At 40.5% G+C, this 18,298-nt stretch overlaps 1 protein-coding gene across 1 annotated transcript in view; it reads left to right on the top strand.

Moving 5' to 3' along the window:
- The window catches only part of psmd2 (proteasome 26S subunit ubiquitin receptor, non-ATPase 2), a 31,134-nt gene that overhangs the window by 1,056 nt on the left and 11,780 nt on the right, over nt 1-18,298 (top strand). The window contains exons 2-13 of the mRNA XM_003224330.4: nt 4,001-4,057; nt 4,768-4,932; nt 5,550-5,671; nt 6,059-6,283; nt 7,395-7,553; nt 8,614-8,758; nt 9,476-9,536; nt 10,363-10,509; nt 12,139-12,245; nt 13,122-13,249; nt 13,330-13,417; nt 16,366-16,528. Of these exons, the coding sequence (XP_003224378.1) occupies nt 4,001-4,057; nt 4,768-4,932; nt 5,550-5,671; nt 6,059-6,283; nt 7,395-7,553; nt 8,614-8,758; nt 9,476-9,536; nt 10,363-10,509; nt 12,139-12,245; nt 13,122-13,249; nt 13,330-13,417; nt 16,366-16,528 (1,567 nt within the window). The remainder of the gene's footprint in view (nt 1-4,000; nt 4,058-4,767; nt 4,933-5,549; nt 5,672-6,058; nt 6,284-7,394; nt 7,554-8,613; nt 8,759-9,475; nt 9,537-10,362; nt 10,510-12,138; nt 12,246-13,121; nt 13,250-13,329; nt 13,418-16,365; nt 16,529-18,298) is intronic.

Raw genomic sequence — 18,298 nt, 5'->3', positions numbered from 1 at the left:
TTGAGCAAGTGACTGGGATAGTAACCCTTAGGTTCAAATGACAGGAAAGGAGATTCCACCTGAACATGAGGAAGAGCTTCCTGTCTGTACAAGTTGTTCAACAGTGGAACTCTCTGCCTCAGAGTCCGGTGGAAGCTCCTTCCTTGGAAGCTTTTAAACAAAGCCTGGATGACCATAATAATAATAATTTTATTATTATATCCCACCACCATCTCCCCGAAGGGACTCGAGGCAGCTTATAAGTGGGACCAAGCCCAGCAACAACAGAATTTACCAATTAAAAACACATTTTAAAACGTAATAAAATATAATAATCTAATTAAAGTTATAAACAACAGAGTGTAAAAAACATAAAAATGAATCAAAGCAAATAGCCAATAACCAATCTGTCATGAGTACAGTAGAGTCCCACTTATCCAAGCCTCACTTATCCAAGTTTCTGGATTATCCAAGCCATTTTTGTAGTCAATGTTTTCAATATATCGTGATATTTTGGTGGTAAATTCGTAAATACAGTAATTACAACATAACATTACTGCGTATTGAACTACTTTTTCTGTCAAATATGTTGTATAAAATGATGCTTTGGTGCTTAATTTGTAAAATCATAACCTAATTTGATGTTTAATAGGCTTTTCCTTAATCCCTCCTTATTATCCAACATATTTGCTTATCCAACGTTCTGCCGGCCTGTTTATGTTGGATAAGTGACACTCTACTGTATTATATTTATTTATACCCCACTTTATCTCAGAGCAGCTTGTCAGAGTAATGGTTGAGCAAGTGACTGGGATAGTAACCCTTAGGTTCAAATGACAGGAAAGGAGATTCCACCTGAACATGAGGAAGAGCTTCCTGTCTGTACAAGTTGTTCAACAGTGGAACTCTCTGCCTCAGAGTCCGGTGGAAGCTCCTTCCTTGGAAGCTTTTAAACAAAGCCTGGATGACCATAATAATAATAATTTTATTATTATATCCCACCACCATCTCCCCGAAGGGACTCGAGGCAGCTTACAAGTGGGACCAAGCCCAGCAACAACAGAATTTACCAATTAAAAACACATTTTAAAACGTAATAAAATATAATAATCTAATTAAAGTTATAAACAACAGAGTGTAAAAAACATAAAAATGAATCAAAGCAAATAGCCAATAAGCAATCTGTCATGAGTACAGTAGAGTCCCACTTATCCAAGCCTCACTTATCCAAGTTTCTGGATTATCCAAGCCATTTTTGTAGTCAATGTTTTCAATATATCGTGATATTTTGGTGTTAAATTTGTAAATACAGTAATTACAACATAACATTACTGCGTATTGAACTGCTTTTTCTGTCAAATTTGTTGTAAAACATGATGTTTTGGTGCTTAATTTGTAAAATCATAACCTAATTTGATGTTTAATAGGCTTTTCTGTAATCCCTCCTTATTATCCAAGATATTTGCTTATCCAAGCTTCTGCCGGCCCATTTAGCTTGGATAAGTGAGACTGTACTGTACTTACTTAACTTCTACTAACTCAAAGGGAGACCCAACCTGGGACAAATTTAGGGCCTTGTAGATCATATTAATTTCCCCAACTTCCCGTTATATTCTTGCTCCCAGCAGTATGCTGTGATGCCACTCCTTGTCTTCACTGAGAGAGTATTCTCACTTTTCAGGAGTACTTTGATTGCGCTTTTCCTGCATGGCAGGGGTTGGACTAGAGGGCCCATGTTGTCTCTTCCAACTCTATGATTCTATGGAGTTTAATGTATGCAAACTTTGTTTCATGCACAACATTATTAAACAATGTGCATAAAATTACTGTCAGGTTATGTATATAAGTCATAGGTGGAACATGAATTACTGTCATGCATAGACTGGTCTAATTTCCATGGTACTTCCTTATTTAAAGAAAAAAAGAAACCCCAAAACGCTTCTAGTCCATACATTTCAAGTAAGGGATTTTCAGCCTCTGTTTAGAATTATCTTCCAGTGCTACACCAAACTACAAATCTCAGGAAGGTGTAGTGTAATAGGGCACCAGGTGTCTGTGTCAGCCTCAGGAATGATAGCCAGTGTGCTCAGATAATATAGAATACCTGTGGACCGTCCCTAAGCATTGTGCAGAGAGATAAGTGTTTCTGAGCATGTGTAGAGAAGTTGTACTCCTGCTGATAGGCATCTGGTTGGTCCTTGTGTGGTAATAGCCATGTGATCCATAAGTAAAATATTTGACTAGGTGAGATGTAGTGCTGATCCAATACATATACCTTCTGATGTTCATAATGAAATTTATTCTTCACTATAGACACAGATAGGTTAGGATGTTGAAATGAAGTACCAATAGCCTCCTCTTTTTGTAAAAAGCTGTACCTCTGCAAGTGATTCATAACAGACCAAGGATCTCCCCCACATCTGTAAAATAAAGAATTTCTGCCTCTTTGGTAGCTGAAATTGTTATACATTTAGGTATGCTGCAAAAATAGTTGTTAATGCTATTGTTGCTGTTGTTATGAACTACTGTCAAGTTAACCTCTGCTTTTGGTGACCCCATGAATGAGAGAGTTTCCAGTCTCATCAACAGCACTGCTCAGGTCTTGCAGATTTAAGTCAGTGTTTATATCTCACAGTATCATTGGCTAATGCCATTGTTAATCATTATGACTAAGTATTCAGCAACACTTTGCTTTCATAAGAATTAGCTCTACCAGTTTGGTGTAGTGGTTTGAGTAGGACTTTGGAGATCTGGGTTCAAATCCCTACTCACTGGGGTGTCCTTGGGCAAGTTTCACTCATTCAGCCTTAGAGGAAGGCAATAACAGCTCTCCTTTAAATACATCTTGCCAGGATAACCCAGTTGCCTTTGAGTTGCCGTAAGTTGGCAATGATGTGAAGATATTATACAGCAATACCAACCAAGCTCTACAGTGCTGAAAAGTGAACATACTCTCTCACTGATGACAAGGAATGGCATTACAGCATACTCCTGGGAGCAAGAACATAACGGGAAGTTAAATATGATCTACAATTTCCTAAACTAGTCCCAGGTTGCATCCCCATTGGATTAGTAGAAGTTAAGGACATTTCCATTGATTAATTTAGGATTGCCAGTTTGATGCAGGCCGATGTCTTTTGGAGTAAGGTGAAAATTGTTCTAACATTGTTGAAGGCTTTGCTTCCTTTTTGTGAAAAAAGGAGTGAAAGAATGAGAACTGGCATTTTTCTGCCTCAAATAAAATCCTCTCCAGCTGAAAATCAGCACAGATCACGTAAAAATGCACAGCATTTTAATGCTGTCCTCTTGATATATTTTATTACTGTTTTATCTTTTTATAGTGTGATTTGTATTATGATGCCTATGTTTTGTTCTATGTTGTTTGGGCCTTTGCCCTATGTAAGCCTCCCCGAGTTATTATTATTATTTGAAAGATAGGTCTCCGATCGCTGGTGCCTGAAAGAGATGTTTGTGAAATGAGGGCCTTGTTTAAATTTCTCCTGATATAACACCTATCTATCCATGAGTCTATGCGTTTAGGATAGTAGCAGACAGCTACACGGTGCAAAGTATGTCTGGATTTCGATTCTGACATTTTGGGTAAAGCTTTCATAGTATCATTAAATTGGAAGGCACTTCAAGAGCAAAAAGTGTCTGTTTGCAAATGAAATTAAAAAGTCACTGTAACTCTTAAACTAGATTTCCTGTGTTCTTGTCTTGATTCATTTACTGAGTTTTTCTGAATTTGCTATTGATGTTCGTAGTTTTCATCTGTCTGGTGCATTTTGGCATTGTAAATCTACTGCTTTCCCCTTTGGTTCAATGAAGAGATGTGCATGATTTCCAGTAAATACTTCTGGTTTTCTGAAGATGACGACCTGCTGGTTCTCTGACTCTTAATATTCCACTGCTCCTGCAGTCCAGAACAGTGAAGAGATGAAGTTGGAGGAGTGTGGCATTTTGGGTAATTGAATTTTTTAGTGGCTTGCATTTTCATCTCTCCTCTCTTCATTTCATATAGTCTGAAGAAGACAAGCAACTACAGGATGAGTTGGAAATGCTTGTGGAGCGCTTGGGGGTAAGTTTCCAATTCTACCAAGAACCTGTGGACATCTAACAGCAAAGTATAATGTTTCCATATGGTTTTTTTCAAGGGTAAAGCTGTAGATCAATGCTGGATGAGCTTGTGCCTTCCAGATGTTGTTGTAATTCCCATTATAGCCCCCTTTGTCTTTTCCAGCCAAGATGGAATGGGAACTCATGGTAGTAATAGTTCCTCAATGTATGCAGGGCCACAGGTTCCACAGTTCTAAAATGCTTCTCTGCCATGATAGGATACATATGAATGTGCAGTATGTACACTCTTAAATAGCTGGGTGCTTAAATAGCTATTGCAGTCTATGCTGACAATAGGAAAAGGATTTCTTGTAGACATACATGTTTGGGCAGGTTCATGATGGATGGCGTATAATGATGTCTACAAGAAATCCTTTTTCTGTTTGATACTCTTTGAGCTCAAGTTTCTAATTGCAAAGGTGTGCATCATCACTCACACTATAGAGTAGAAGGGCAACTTTGCTGTAGTTCAGTGGTTCTCAACCTGTGGGTCCCCAGCTGTTTTGGCCTACAACTCCCAGAAATTCCAGCCACTTTATCAGCTGTTAGGATTTATGGGAGTTGAAGGCCCAAACATCTGGGGACCCACAGGTTGAGAAGCACTGCTGTAGTTGGTGGGAGATTTGAAAGCAGGAGTTGTTGTTTCTCTGACGGCAGCTAATGTGCTTGCAGGAGCAGGATACCTCCCTCTATCGGCCTGCTCTGGAGGAGCTGCGCAGGCAGATCCGCTCTTCCACGACTTCCATGACCTCTGTGCCCAAGCCCCTGAAGTTTCTACGACCACACTATGGCAAATTGAAAGAGATCTATGAAAACATGGCTACGGGAGAAAATAAGGTATGTATTCTGATCTAGCCACAAAAAGCAATAGATGTTGTTTTCTTGCCCTGGTTTTCATCTGTCTTAGTTGCACTGGAGGAAATATAGGTTACAAGTGGGTCAAATTTCACTGATGAGAGAAATCGGAATTATTTTATTATTATTGCTATTATTATCTCTCTAAAAAGAGACCCAAAATGGCTAGCCCTGAAAATAATACAATATATAATTTAGAACCTAAGAAATATACAAACATTAAAATAGGATTAAACATTGAAACTGTTGAAATAAACAGTTAAAACCATTCAAACCCTGTTTTCATACCTAAAATACTTACCTAGTGTGGATTGCAAAGTCAGGAACTAGTAGAGTGCTTAGTTGTTTGTTTAGAGAGGGGCATTTTTATCTTGGTTCTGTGGAAAGGGATGAACCATTTCAATGAACAAGCCATGTCTTTTCCTTTTCATCTTCAAGAACTGCTAGTTCTGAATGGCTAGGAGAGTGCAATGCTACAAGAACAGTGTGTTGTTTCCCACTTGCATACAAATCTGGGAAAGTCACTACTCAAGCTGGCTTCCATGTGCAATAGGATCATATGAGTTATGCATCTCTAATCATTCCCTTTCTGCTCGCAGCGATTTGCTGCTGACATAATCTCTGTTCTGGCCATGACGATGAGTGGAGAACGGGAGTGTCTGAAATACCGACTGGTGGGATCCCAGGAGCCCTTGGCCTCATGGGGCCATGAATATGTCAGGTAAGTAGGGAATGAAGAGGCAAGACCAGCTAAAACTCTGAAGTGAATTTCTTTTACATTTTTTGAAGTAACTTTCATTGCACGTTTCTCTGAGGAAGTCAAGGCAGCATGCATAGAACTTCTTGGTTCATTATTGTTATTATATCATTGACTATTGTATTTTATTATATTTTAGTTCAGGTACAATCCAGCTATCAGGTTATAATCTTCCCAGTAAAATAATAAGCAAAACTTTATTTGATGGCTTTCTACTGGGGGTCCTTTAACTGAAAATGATCTAGCAGGTTGGATTAAATAATTCTCAGAATCCCTTCCAGCTCTTCCCTTCTCTGATTCTTTGAAGTCTTCCTTCTTTTTTAATGCACCTTTCTTTCTCAATTTCTACAGGCATCTAGCTGGTGAAGTTGCCAAGGAGTGGCAGGAAATTGATGAGGCTGACAAAACCCAAAAGGACACGCTGCTGACCCTTGTGAAGGAGATTGTGCCGTACAACATGGCCCACAATGCTGAACATGAAGCCTGTGATTTGCTCATGGAAATTGAACAGATGGACATGCTGGAAGAATATATTGATGATAATGCCTATGCGAAAGTTTGCCTCTACCTGACTAGGTGCGTCAGTTATGACAAGACAGATTGCGTTTATATACACAGTATATATAGAAGGAAGAACTGAGTAGCCTTTGAGAGCAGGGCATGGGCTGGGGCTGAAAATAAGAGTAACCAAAACTATTTTTTTCTGACTGTTTCAGATGTGCAAACACACAACAAATAGCACTTGGAATAATTTCATTTGGGGAGATGGATTACTGTTTGGTGTATTGTCAGCCTTCCACATTTGTGGGTTTGAGTTTTGTAGATTTGATTATAATGTTCTCTCCGGTTCCTCCAGTGTGGCTCTGTGATCAATTTATTCTGGAAGCTGATTTTTTTTTTCATTTTCCCCACTTTCACAAGGTCCAGAGCTCTTCACCCCAGTGAGTGTGGAGGAATAACAATTAATTTTTAAACAACAAATTATATAATTCAAAGTGTTTTCTTACAGGGAGCATTGTTCAGTTATTCTTTATATTTTTAATCTTAGAAAGGTTAAAAAAACTGTTCTCCTTCAGATGTTTTGGACTTCAGCTCCCACAATACTCAACGGCTGGTAAACTGGCTAGGATTTCTGGGAGCTGAAGTCCAAAACACCTGGAGGAACCACTTGGTTAAGGGAAATGAATATTCCATGGTGTAGAACAGTGTTTCTCAAACTGTGCTCCTCCAGGTGTTTTGAACTTCAGCTCCCAGAAATCCTAGCCGGTTTACCAGCTATTAGGAATTGTGGGAGCTGAAATCCAAAACATCTGGAGAGCACAATTTGAGAAACCTTGGTGTAAAAAACCCCCAGAAAAAAACAACGAAAAATCAATGAAGATTATGAGTTGAGGATATTGTTTGGAGTTCTCTTGCACTTGTAAGCAGAATTATGGTTGTAATACAGTGGTTCTCAATCTGGAGTCCCCAGATGTTTTTGGCCTACAACTCCCAGAAATCCCAGCCAGTTTACCAGCTGTTAGGATTTCCGGGAATTGAAGGCCAAAAACATCTGGGGACTCACAGCAACCCAATGTAGTGTTTGCCTCCTTTCTTGTCATACACTATGTTACCGCCACTGGACACCCTCAGCTTTGATACCAGTTGACCTCCATTTTCTTCCAACTCTATTCCTCTTCCCCTGAAGCTGTGTTAGCTATGTTCCTGAACCTGAGAATTCAGCCCTCCTCCGCTGTGCTCTCAGCATCTTCCGCAAGTTCAACCGCTACCCAGAAGCTCTACGCCTGGCTCTTATGCTGAATGACATGGAATTAGCTGAGAACATCTTCATCTCCTGCAAAGATGTGTATGTATCAGTCTTTTTTAGGGTTGGGTACTGTAGGAAGTCCTGAACACAGAATTGTGGATGGGTGGGGGCAGGTAACTGGAGAGCAGAAGTTTTCAGTGGTTAGAAAGATGTAATGGAAGAGTGTTTTGTATTGTTAATTCACTTCATCTGCCCGGTAGATGAATGCTCTTAAGACCTGCCTTAACTCTGATCAATGCCCACACTTCATCATTGTTTGGTGCTGTTCCACATATCAAGATGAGTGAGCAGAGACAGGAGAAGTTGTTTGATAATAGAAATAGGGTACCCAAAGAAAGAAGCTAAGAGAGCTCAAAACTAAAGAGACCCAGGTTCACATTTCTGCTGAGCCACAAAGCTCACTGAGTGACCTTTCTTTGGGTCAAACTAGAGCGAGACGGAGGGGGGAGCATCTAAAAAACTGAGCCCAGTATCTGCTCTTGGGAGTTTTCCAGAGTTAAAAGTCGCCTCGGAAATAGTCCTAAATGCCTTTTAGTGGCCAAGAACATGCTCTGCTTCTGGCCTGTAGGATTTTTGAAGACTGAAAGATAGGAAGGCATTCCAGATAGGAAAATATTAGTTGCCTGTAAGCCTTGTTACTTCAGGCTGTGAAATATTACATGTCCACTTTCTGGTACTGGGGTCTTATCTAATGTTAGTTCTGCTTGGAATGGACCCACTGGGATTAATATGATCTAGTTGTATCTAACATATCCCATTCATTTAAATAGTCCTTGATGTTAACTTTGAATTAAGTTAACTGATGCATCTATCTTGTTTTCATTCTTGTTTGTTGTTGTTGTTCAAAGAAACAAACCTACAATCAAACAAAAACATATACAGAAAAACAAATTTCACAAAACAAAAAGAAAATACCCCCACAAAAATAAAGCATTTTCCTTAATATTAAACACTAACTTAGAGCAACTAACAAACATGATATAAAAAATCTTCCTAACCACTGCAACCCCCACACAACCCTACTAATTCTGTCCTACACATACAGCAGCACAAACTAATCTGTGAACCTCACACACTGATTCTTGTTTGGTTTTTATAGGGTTGTTCAGAAGCAAATGGCCTTCATGCTGGGTCGCCATGGAGTCTTTCTGGAGCTGAGTGAGGACGTTGAGGAATATGAAGATCTCACAGAAATCATGTCCAACGTTCAGCTCAATAGCAACTTTCTGGCTCTGGCCAGAGAGGTGAATACACTTTATTTTAACATTGAGCTTATTCAACTTCTCCCTTAGGCCATTCAACGGTCTCCATCATCCAATCTTCCTTAAACTGTTATCTTAAAAAATCATAAGGCAATAGTGTTGAGTAAGACATGGAGATGAATTGATCATTGTCAGAGTTTCTGGTGTTTTCAGTATTATATCCTCCCTCATTCCTTTGGTCCTTTTGAAGGCCCTGTACTCTGGATTTGTAGTAAATACTTCTATTATGACTAGGGGGTAGAAAAGCAAATCTAGCAATGGCCTGCAGAGAGTTCAGTTCTGCAATAAACTTCCTGGTTTGGTCTATTGACACCTTGGGAAATAAATAGGAGTTCTCTTGTATGTGTTTTTCTGGAGTGGGGGAGTTGATCTGAAGCACTTGTGCTAAAGGGGTTACAGTTCCCTCTTGGCACCTGATCACTCACTCATAGAAAAGAACTGGCTTAGAGATTAATGGGTGTGTCTTGCTTCAGATGTTTATTGGGCTGCAGCTCACCAGATGTCTTACCCCTGGCATTGTGGCTAGTGCTGGGGGCATGTGAAGTCCAACACCGTCCGAAAGTTTGCACTTTACATACTCCTGAGCTAGATACGCATTTGCTCTCTCAACCAAAACTGGTACCCTGTATGCCTGGAAACCCTTGGTATAATACTCTCATCTGCAGGACAAGATACATTAATACCTTCTTTTTCTTTCAGTTGGACATCATGGAGCCCAAGGTGCCAGATGATATTTACAAAACGCATCTAGAAAACAACCGTAAGTGCTCAAGCAGTGGAGTTTGGGGTCTGTGTGTGCTGGTTTTGGGTGACTGTCTCCATTCTGGGTTATGTTCAAATTAAAACTTGTGGTGTACATAAATGCTGATTCCAAGTACTTTCCCTTGATATTTCTTCATACAAAATGGTTCACTTTTAGTGAGTTGTTTTTCTATATGCCTATGTGAGTTCTAGAGAACTTCTTGCCCAAATAGGTCACTCATTCTGCATTGGGAACCGCTTTTGCGTCTCCACTCACCCCTCTGGTTTACCCCATTTTGGAAGCTGCTCTTGCTGTAGGATGGAGAAGGATTTAAATAATCAGTTACATTGCTACATGGTTTATCTTTGATAATGTGAGACCAGGTTGTTTAATTCATTATTGAAAATAATAAATTGTATCCAGAATCGCTTTCACTTATCCACGGCATCCCTTATTCAGTTGAAGCCTCCATTACAAGTGACACCCATTTTGTGGAACCTATGTCTCATTGAAAATAATGGGGTTCATTATTACCTGTGAGTTCATGTATCCATATGAAATCTGGGATAATTGGGGGGGGGGGGGTCATACTGTATTATCAGCTGCTGTATCCTTGCTGTCAGAGTTTTCCTGCTTCTGTTAACAAACTAGTAGGGCTTGATATAGAAGACTGTTCAGCTTTCATGGCTGCAGACTCTGGCTTTCTACTCTGCTTTTGAAAACATAATTTTGGATGAAAGGGAAAGTATAGGATACTTACTAGTCTCAGTGTGAGTCTTGAGTGTCTGTCCCCTTTGCATCATCAGTGACAGGCTCACCTTGATTTTTCTGCCTACCTCCTCAGGGTTTGGTGGCAGCGGCTCCCAGGTGGATTCTGCCCGCATGAACTTGGCCTCCTCCTTTGTGAATGGTTTCGTGAATGCTGCCTTTGGGCAGGACAAGCTGCTAACAGACGATGGCAACAAATGGTTGTACAAGAACAAGGACCATGGTGAGAACTCTTTCCTTTCTGAAAATTAGTATATAAATTCCAGGGTTTCTCTGCTTAAAATAATAGGGTTTTTGTGTGTTTTTCCTTATTGATTAATTTTGCCTCAGGGCAGAACTTCACATCATTTTCTGACTTGCCAAATGCCCCTTGTGGCAGCCATTTTGTGACTCACTATGCCCCACATGGCAGCCATTTTGTAAGGGTGCTCCTGGGATTTTCTCAACATTCCAAAATGTTCCCATGGTTTAGAAAAGGTTGGAGACCTGTGGTATCACAAGTAACTCATGTCAGGGGGTTCCAAGTTGTGGTTTTTCCCTCAGATGCTTTTGGTCACCCTGCAATCGTTATGTTAGGAGTAAGACAGCACTGCAGCAAAAAAGATGCCATTTTTTCTTTGCAGTAGCCCTTAGTCACTTGGGTTGTGCTCTGTCATCAATGCCTCTGGTTAGCTTTGCACAGCTGGCGCCTTGTATTTGCCTCTTCTATTAGACATCTTATTACTCAGCCAGCAAGTTTCTAAATAAAGCACAGAAGTTTGAGGCTCAGCATCCAGTCTATTTGGTAAAGCATTTTAGCTCTTCACGTCAGTTATCCCTGTGTTTTTCCCTAGTCAAGGTCATAACCATTTACAAGTTAGAGCTATTGGTAGAGTTTCGCTAGGTACCTGTACCTCCTAGTTGTCCTGAAGCCCTTTAGTTGTTCTATTTGCTTTCGTTGAGTCTCTGAATTTTTGTAAATACAGCGAGCCTTTCAGATCTACGATATCCACTGACCATGGATCATCATTGTATTAGTAAATACTGGTAATGTGAATGCAGACACATTAAGGGAGACATGGTTACGTTACTGCCTTTAATAATATGGGGGTGTGATTGCATTTTTGTATATCTGAGGTGAGTCCCTGAACTAAACCTTCGGGATAAGCTGGACCCACTGTTGCTGCTTTCACAATGCCAGTCAGCAATCAGAGAAGCTCTAATAAACCGGAAGTGATATTGTTGCCTTTAACAGGAAGTCAAGGGCCTTGGAACTACTATATAGATCAGAATGGGGTTTTTTTTTTACATTGTGGGTTGTATGTAGTCACTTCAGAGCTTTTTATGATTGCTATAAAGTCACTGCTACCAGGTTTTAGTGGCAAATTGTCTCACTATGTAGTTAAAGCAAATAGAATCTTTGCATTAAATGGGAGTTGTTCCCATATTCCAGTGGTTGTCTTGTGAGTACAAATTGCCCCAGATGTGTCAGATTTGCTCAGTCTCTATAGAGATGACATGCAATCCATTAGAAATCAAATCTATTTAATAAACATGAGATGTATTAAGTGTGACACCTTTGCCGCCACCGCCCCCCCCCCCCCCTCTACACACACACCTGACAGTGGGCATTGCACCACAGACAAAAACATCCAACTCAATCTTTGACTGAGGCATAATCTTTTTTAAAAAAATCTTACTATGGAGCCAATGACAGTTCAGCATATATTTGTATAATACAATCAGACTGGGTAATTTTGAGTTTTAAATATAACAGTGGCATGGCTGCAGGGTGCTATCCACCAGCATTTTTTAAGACGTACTGATCCAGCATCTGGTCCCATTTTAAGATGCTTTTACATCTGTTCTGCAGGAATGCTGAGTGCTGCAGCCTCACTTGGGATGATTCTGTTGTGGGATGTGGATGGAGGGCTTACACAGATTGACAAATACCTGTATTCCTCTGAAGATTACATCAAGGTGGGTGAATCCCCTCTTGCTCAGAACTGGGGAAAGTCCCTTTTGCACTACAGTTCCTAAAATTCCTTAGGCAGTATAGCTAGTCATCCAGAAAAGGAACTTTTTCACCCTGTTTTCTCAGCCTGCATATGGCTCACAGGTTGGTCCATCCCCAAAGAATAATGCAGGACGGCAAGAAAGTGGCTTATTCTTGCAGCAATAGTGTCAGACTTGTGGCCCTTCTGGTGTTTTGGACTTCAGCTTCCAGAATTCCTGTCAATAGGACAAGCTGGCTGAGGCTTCTGTGAATTGGAGGCACAAACATCCGGAGGGCCACAAGTTTGCTACCTCAGACTTAAACTATTGGCCCCTCTTGTTTGAATTGCTGATTTGTAGCAATTTTTCAGGGTCTAAACAAGTGTTGTCCCCACTCCTTTCTAGAGATGGCAGGGGGAAAACATGGGGATTTCCATGTATAAAGTATGCTATGCTCTCTGTCACTGAGATTTGTAAAATGGGCCGCGCTGTCTGGACATTCCTGAAGCATTCTAATATAAAGCCCAACCATATATTATTAGGTTAGTATATTGGCCATTCCTAAGTGGTGCTAGATTCCATGCTCTTGAGTTGCAATTCCTTATGTTAAATGAGTCATGTGATTGCTTCACCCTTTCTTAGTTCATTAACTTGAAGTTCAGATACTTGAATTAAGTTGGTCTGCCTCCTCTTTCACCTCATCTTCTTTTCTCCTACAAATGTATTCTAGGTGTAGATCACCAGTGGTATAAACCCCTTCCTTTTTGCACTTCAGTTCAGGATGCTTACTGTGCTGAGTATTGATTGTCCCATCTTTTACTGGATGATTACTCCTCATTTTTATATATATATATCTTATAGTCAGGGGCCCTCCTGGCTTGTGGAATTGTGAATTCTGGAGTGAGGAATGAGTGTGACCCTGCCCTTGCACTGCTCTCAGACTACGTCTTGCACAACAGCAACACCATGAGGATTGGGGCTATCTTTGGGTAAGGATTGCCCAGCTTTTCCTTCCCTTCTGCATAAAACGTTCCATGGACCACATAGATGATGTGATGCTCTCTTGCAGGCTGGGTCTGGCGTATGCTGGCTCTAATCGAGAAGATGTCCTCACCTTGCTGCTTCCTGTGATGGGTGATTCCAAGTCCAGCATGGAGGTGAGGGGGCTGTGTCACTGTCATCATCTGGTCTGTGTCACCAAATGGTGACACAGACCCATCTTGAGAGGAATGTTGGAGCAGGATTGGAGCTCCTTGAGGTCAGGCCTAAAGTTCTTCAGTGTGGACTAGACTTAGAGATGTAAATGTTACCAAATTTTTGGAGCCACATTTTTCAGTGTTATGGGGGGGAAAAGATGGACATTTTCAGATAAACAGAGAAAATGGAATATTAGCCTTTTTGTAAATTTATGTCATTTGATGGGAAGCTGGTTTAAATGCCAGACTAGGACTTTAGGAGACTGGGTTCAAATTACTGGCCATGGCAAAATGGGGTGGCTTTGAACAAGTCATGCTCTCTCATCCTCAGAGGAAGGCAACAGTGGACTCCTTCTGAACAGAACTTTCTAAGAAAATCCCATGATAGGGTCACTATAAGCACGCCACAGCAAGCATAGCTTCTTAAGAAAATAATTACTATTTATTTGCTTGCTTCATTATGAAAACAAGAATTAATTTATTTTTACTATTAATTGGTTTAAAAAAATAGTTTTGTCACAGTTGAATCTACAAAGTACAGAACTACGAGTAACATCTGAACTATGACAAATCTCTGCTCTTTCCAATTTTTGAAGAAAATGAATAAAAAACAAGCCATAAACATTAGTAACACAAAGATAATTATATTGTTTCCTTTGCCGAGTAGACATGAAGCCCTGATGTCCATAAAATGCACTGATGAAAAGGAAACCAAGATCAGGAACCTGTTTTTACCTATTATATCTGTTGTTTTCTATGTTGTCACATCTCTAAGAAATATTGAGGAAAGCTGGTGTTTAGTTAGCTTTAATGTTTAGTTTGAAAGCTTGGGGCTTATTCCAGCCTTTCATAAGTAAAAAGTAAAAAGATGAATGCGACATGAGGCCTTTCAGTAGGGAATTGTTAGGGAAAGTTGGCGAAGCAAAAAATCTTCAGATGATCTCCTTAGATGAACTTACTGCTCAGATGCATGCATTGAGCATTATATATGTCTCAATAAATGAATATTCAACATCTCCACAAAGACATCATGTCAAAGCAGATACAGCTAGGAAGCTAGCAAAACTAGGAGAAGATGCCAGGCCATCAAAGGCAAAAGAATGCAACACTGAAAATACCTTCTGCTTGAAAGATTTGGGGAAAAACATGTTCTTATCAGTCATATCAAGCCATGGCATGGACCTCTTTAATATGCAGGCTTGAGATGAAATATTTAGCTTCTACATATTGAAAAAATAAAACTATGCCACTGATTTGGAAACTTAAGGAAATAAATACAGCCCCCAATGCTGTGTGAGACTTGACTGCCAGCTTTCATGGTAAAGATAGTTGCTGCATTAAAATTATTGAATTTATAAACATACTACCCCTGCATCCATGGGACCAGCATCCAGTTTCACTTATCTATATCTCCTCTCAGCATTTTTAGGTCCCCCACCATGATTGTGGTATTCCTGGGCCAGAGATCCTTCATCTAAATAGGGTTCACTGTTATCTGTGATTTCATATATCTGGGAACATAGCCTTTGTGGATACATGGCTCATACTGTATTGCCTTTCTCCCCAAAATTGCAATCTGTGCCATGTGGAAGGACCTCCCCACAGCAGTGTAACCTTGAGGTTGTGAGCACAGCCATGGGCAAACTTGGGACCTTTAGGTGTTTTGGATTTCAACTCCCACAATTCCTAAAAACCTACTGGCTGTTAGGAATTGTGGGAGTTGGAGGGCTGAAGTTTGTGTATGCTTGCGATAACAGCTAACAGGCAGTCCCTGAGTTACTAACATTCGACTTACTAACTCCTCTTAGTTACAAAAAGGTGAAACAACAGGAAGTGAGAGAAATCTATCTCTCTGAAGGGAAATTCACTCCTGGAAGAGTTACTATGGGAAAAAGATGTCTCAGTTAAAGCTTTATCACCAATCCTCATTTCCACAACAAATCAAATTTTTCAAAATTCAATTTTCACAGGAACCAAGAAGTGAGGCAAAATCTTCTTAACAGGGGTACAGACAGAAAAACAAACCCCACAGGGGTGTTAACTCTTCCCTATGCTGTCCAAAGCTGTATGTGTGTGATAGATAGATAGATAGATAGATAGATAGATAGATAGATAGATAGGCTGGAGATACACTTTAAAATGTACTTGTTCTGACTTATATACAAATTAAACTTAAGGCATTATCTACAGAAATTATCGTTCGTAACTTGGGGACTGCCTATAGATAGGTAGTTAGACATCCAGTCTGTATTTTAACCGTAGCTGCCTTGTATGAAACTCAGCAGTGTTCCTGGCCAGGTGAAATCTTGTCTGCAGTGGCTACTTAAGGAGAGCTTGCAGGCTGTTAACCAGAAGTAGACAATGTCCTGGAGTCAACCCCCTGGGATTTAGAGAGCTGCCGTTGTCCATTTTTGAGAAGATCTGCACTCCCACAGGGATACTTGATTAAAAAACAAACAAACTGGAAGTGACCTTCAGTAGCTATTTTTTGGGGAAAAGAAACCCGTAGCCTCAGGCTTCTGGCCTCAAATGATCAACTGTACCCTAAGGAGACCCTTGGGGAATGTTTAACGAGTTTTGGGATATTATTATTATTATTATTATTAGTAGTAGTAGTAGTAGTAGTAGTAGTAGTATGGCAGAGAACTGAGTGGTCTCTAAAATTTCCTGGTTCCTCACTGTATCTACCTTTGCTATAAACCTTGCTGAGATCAGGGAAAACTAAATCTCATAATTGAAGGGCTCTTAAACAATATAAAGGGGTGCTTTGAGAAAAGAGTCAAGTTGCTTTCATTTAGTGTTTTGTGGGTGAGCAGGTGCTGAAGAGAGCAGGTGTGTCCTGTTTGCTCCTTGTGTTCAAGATGTTTCCAGCTATGGAGGTGGTGTTGTGACATGAACTTCCTCCCCAGGTAGCTGGCGTGACGGCCTTGGCCTGTGGAATGATTGCTGTTGGCTCTTGCAATGGAGACGTCACCTCCACCATTCTCCAAACCATCATGGAGAAGTCAGAGACAGAACTGAAGGACACGTATGCCCGATGGCTACCTCTTGGGTTAGGCTTGAACCACCTGGGTAAGCATACAACCCACTGCTTTTCTGTGGCTGTAACGTAGGCACTTCTGTAGTGGAGAAGGAGGGTCCAGAAGGGAGCGTGAAAAGGTTACTTTTTTAGACATAAACTATGAGAGCTGTAGTGCCAACAAGTATCGCTTCCAAACTTTACTCTATAGCCAGCTTCTAATGAGAGGCTTTTAAAGGCAATAGTCCTCCTTCCTTTTCTGTATGCAAGGCAGGTGAACATCATTCCTGTGTTCCCTTTTGGCTTTCATTTCTCACTCTGGCCCTGAGTCTGAAAATGGGGCTCCAGGAGCATCACGGCTCCTTTTCTTGGCCTTGCAAAGTGAAAATATAGTTCTTACAGTGTCCTTGGGTGCTTCCCGGGCCAAGGAGGTGTCCTTGCACTGTTGGGTCTCTTGTGGCAACTCTTGCATTATTAGCATCAGGAAATACATTTTGTGAAAGAGGTGGTCTTTTATCACAGAGAAAGTGTTGTTAGAGCTGCCTCTGCTGGCCATTTAAAGACAGGCAAGACTTTTCATGGTAGCAACACATTCCTTACCGCTGCTGGGTGGAGAACTTTAATTAGGAGTGTCTGAGGTTTATTCAACCTAAATCTCTTCCTCAGTAAATTATACATTAACTGCTTTCTAGCCTAGATTTGTAATTTTTTCCCCTTTCTCAAACATTTCCAAATTTTCCCTCCCTACCTCAGTGTTTTGTTTTTTTGGTCAAGATCCAAAACCATGAGAAATGTTGTCCACCTGCAAAATGGTTTTGGCTTCTTTGTTCCACTTACAGCCAACTGTGTCCCCTGCCTCAGGCAGCATTCCAAGTAGGGAAGTTGTTGACAGAAAAAAAATCCTTCCTCACCTGTGAGCAGATGTCTGAATCAGAATGATTCACCAATACAAAAGATTTTTATAATTCAAACAATTTGGAAAAATGAATTAATGAATTACAAACAAAAGTCCTTTCCACACAACATGGACTGTGGCAAAAAGGCAAGGCATTGGGACTGTGTTTCATTGTCATTTGTAACTGTTTCATATGAGAGTTGTAAAAGTTCAGACACTGGATTTGGTGGACAGTATTCTATTGATTCCCTTGATTCCCACATTGTGCTCTGGTCTACTTGGGGATTCGTCTTTTGATAAACAGTGAGATAGCTGTGTTTGCGTGTGTGTATCTGCATGTGTATTGCAGCTAAAAAGGAAACTCTTGTGGGCCCTTAAAAGGGTTAACACATTTATTGTTACTTTACTTACTTAGGCGATCCCTCGTAGGCCGAGGATGATGATCCTCCGTTTCTGGTGTCTTGGGGGTGGGTTCGTCGATGGCTGAAGAGACCTACTCTTGATCTGCATGTTCTCCCGCAGTGAGGACATCGTTTTCCAGGTGGAAGGCGGTCCCGGTCAGGGTTGGCTTGACGCTCCTTCCTCTTGGCACGTTTCTCCCTTAAGCCCTCCATTCGTGCCTCTTTGAACTCCGCAGCACATTTATTGTATCCATTTCATGGAACAGTTTTCTGTATCAGTTGGAATATATCTTGATACATCTTTTAGCTGAAACAAGTCTTTCTTTGTTTTTGTCAGAGCTTGGGAAATTTACTTTTGGACTATAGTTCTCAGAAACCCACTGACTGGGTGAGATAATAGAAACTGCTGTCTGAAAAAAAAAAGTTCTCTTGTGTTCTGATTTTGGTCAGGTCTTTTAGGCTAGAATTGAGTTGACCTTTTCCCGTTCTGAATCTTAAGGTCCCAAATAGTTAACCTGTCTTGTCTT

This window comes from Anolis carolinensis, chromosome 3, assembly GCF_035594765.1.
Source record: "Anolis carolinensis isolate JA03-04 chromosome 3, rAnoCar3.1.pri, whole genome shotgun sequence".
Taxonomy (NCBI): Eukaryota; Metazoa; Chordata; class Lepidosauria; order Squamata; family Dactyloidae; genus Anolis; species Anolis carolinensis.
The sequence above is the reverse complement of the archived record's forward strand: the minus strand, read 5'-3'. Positions and strand labels throughout refer to the sequence as shown.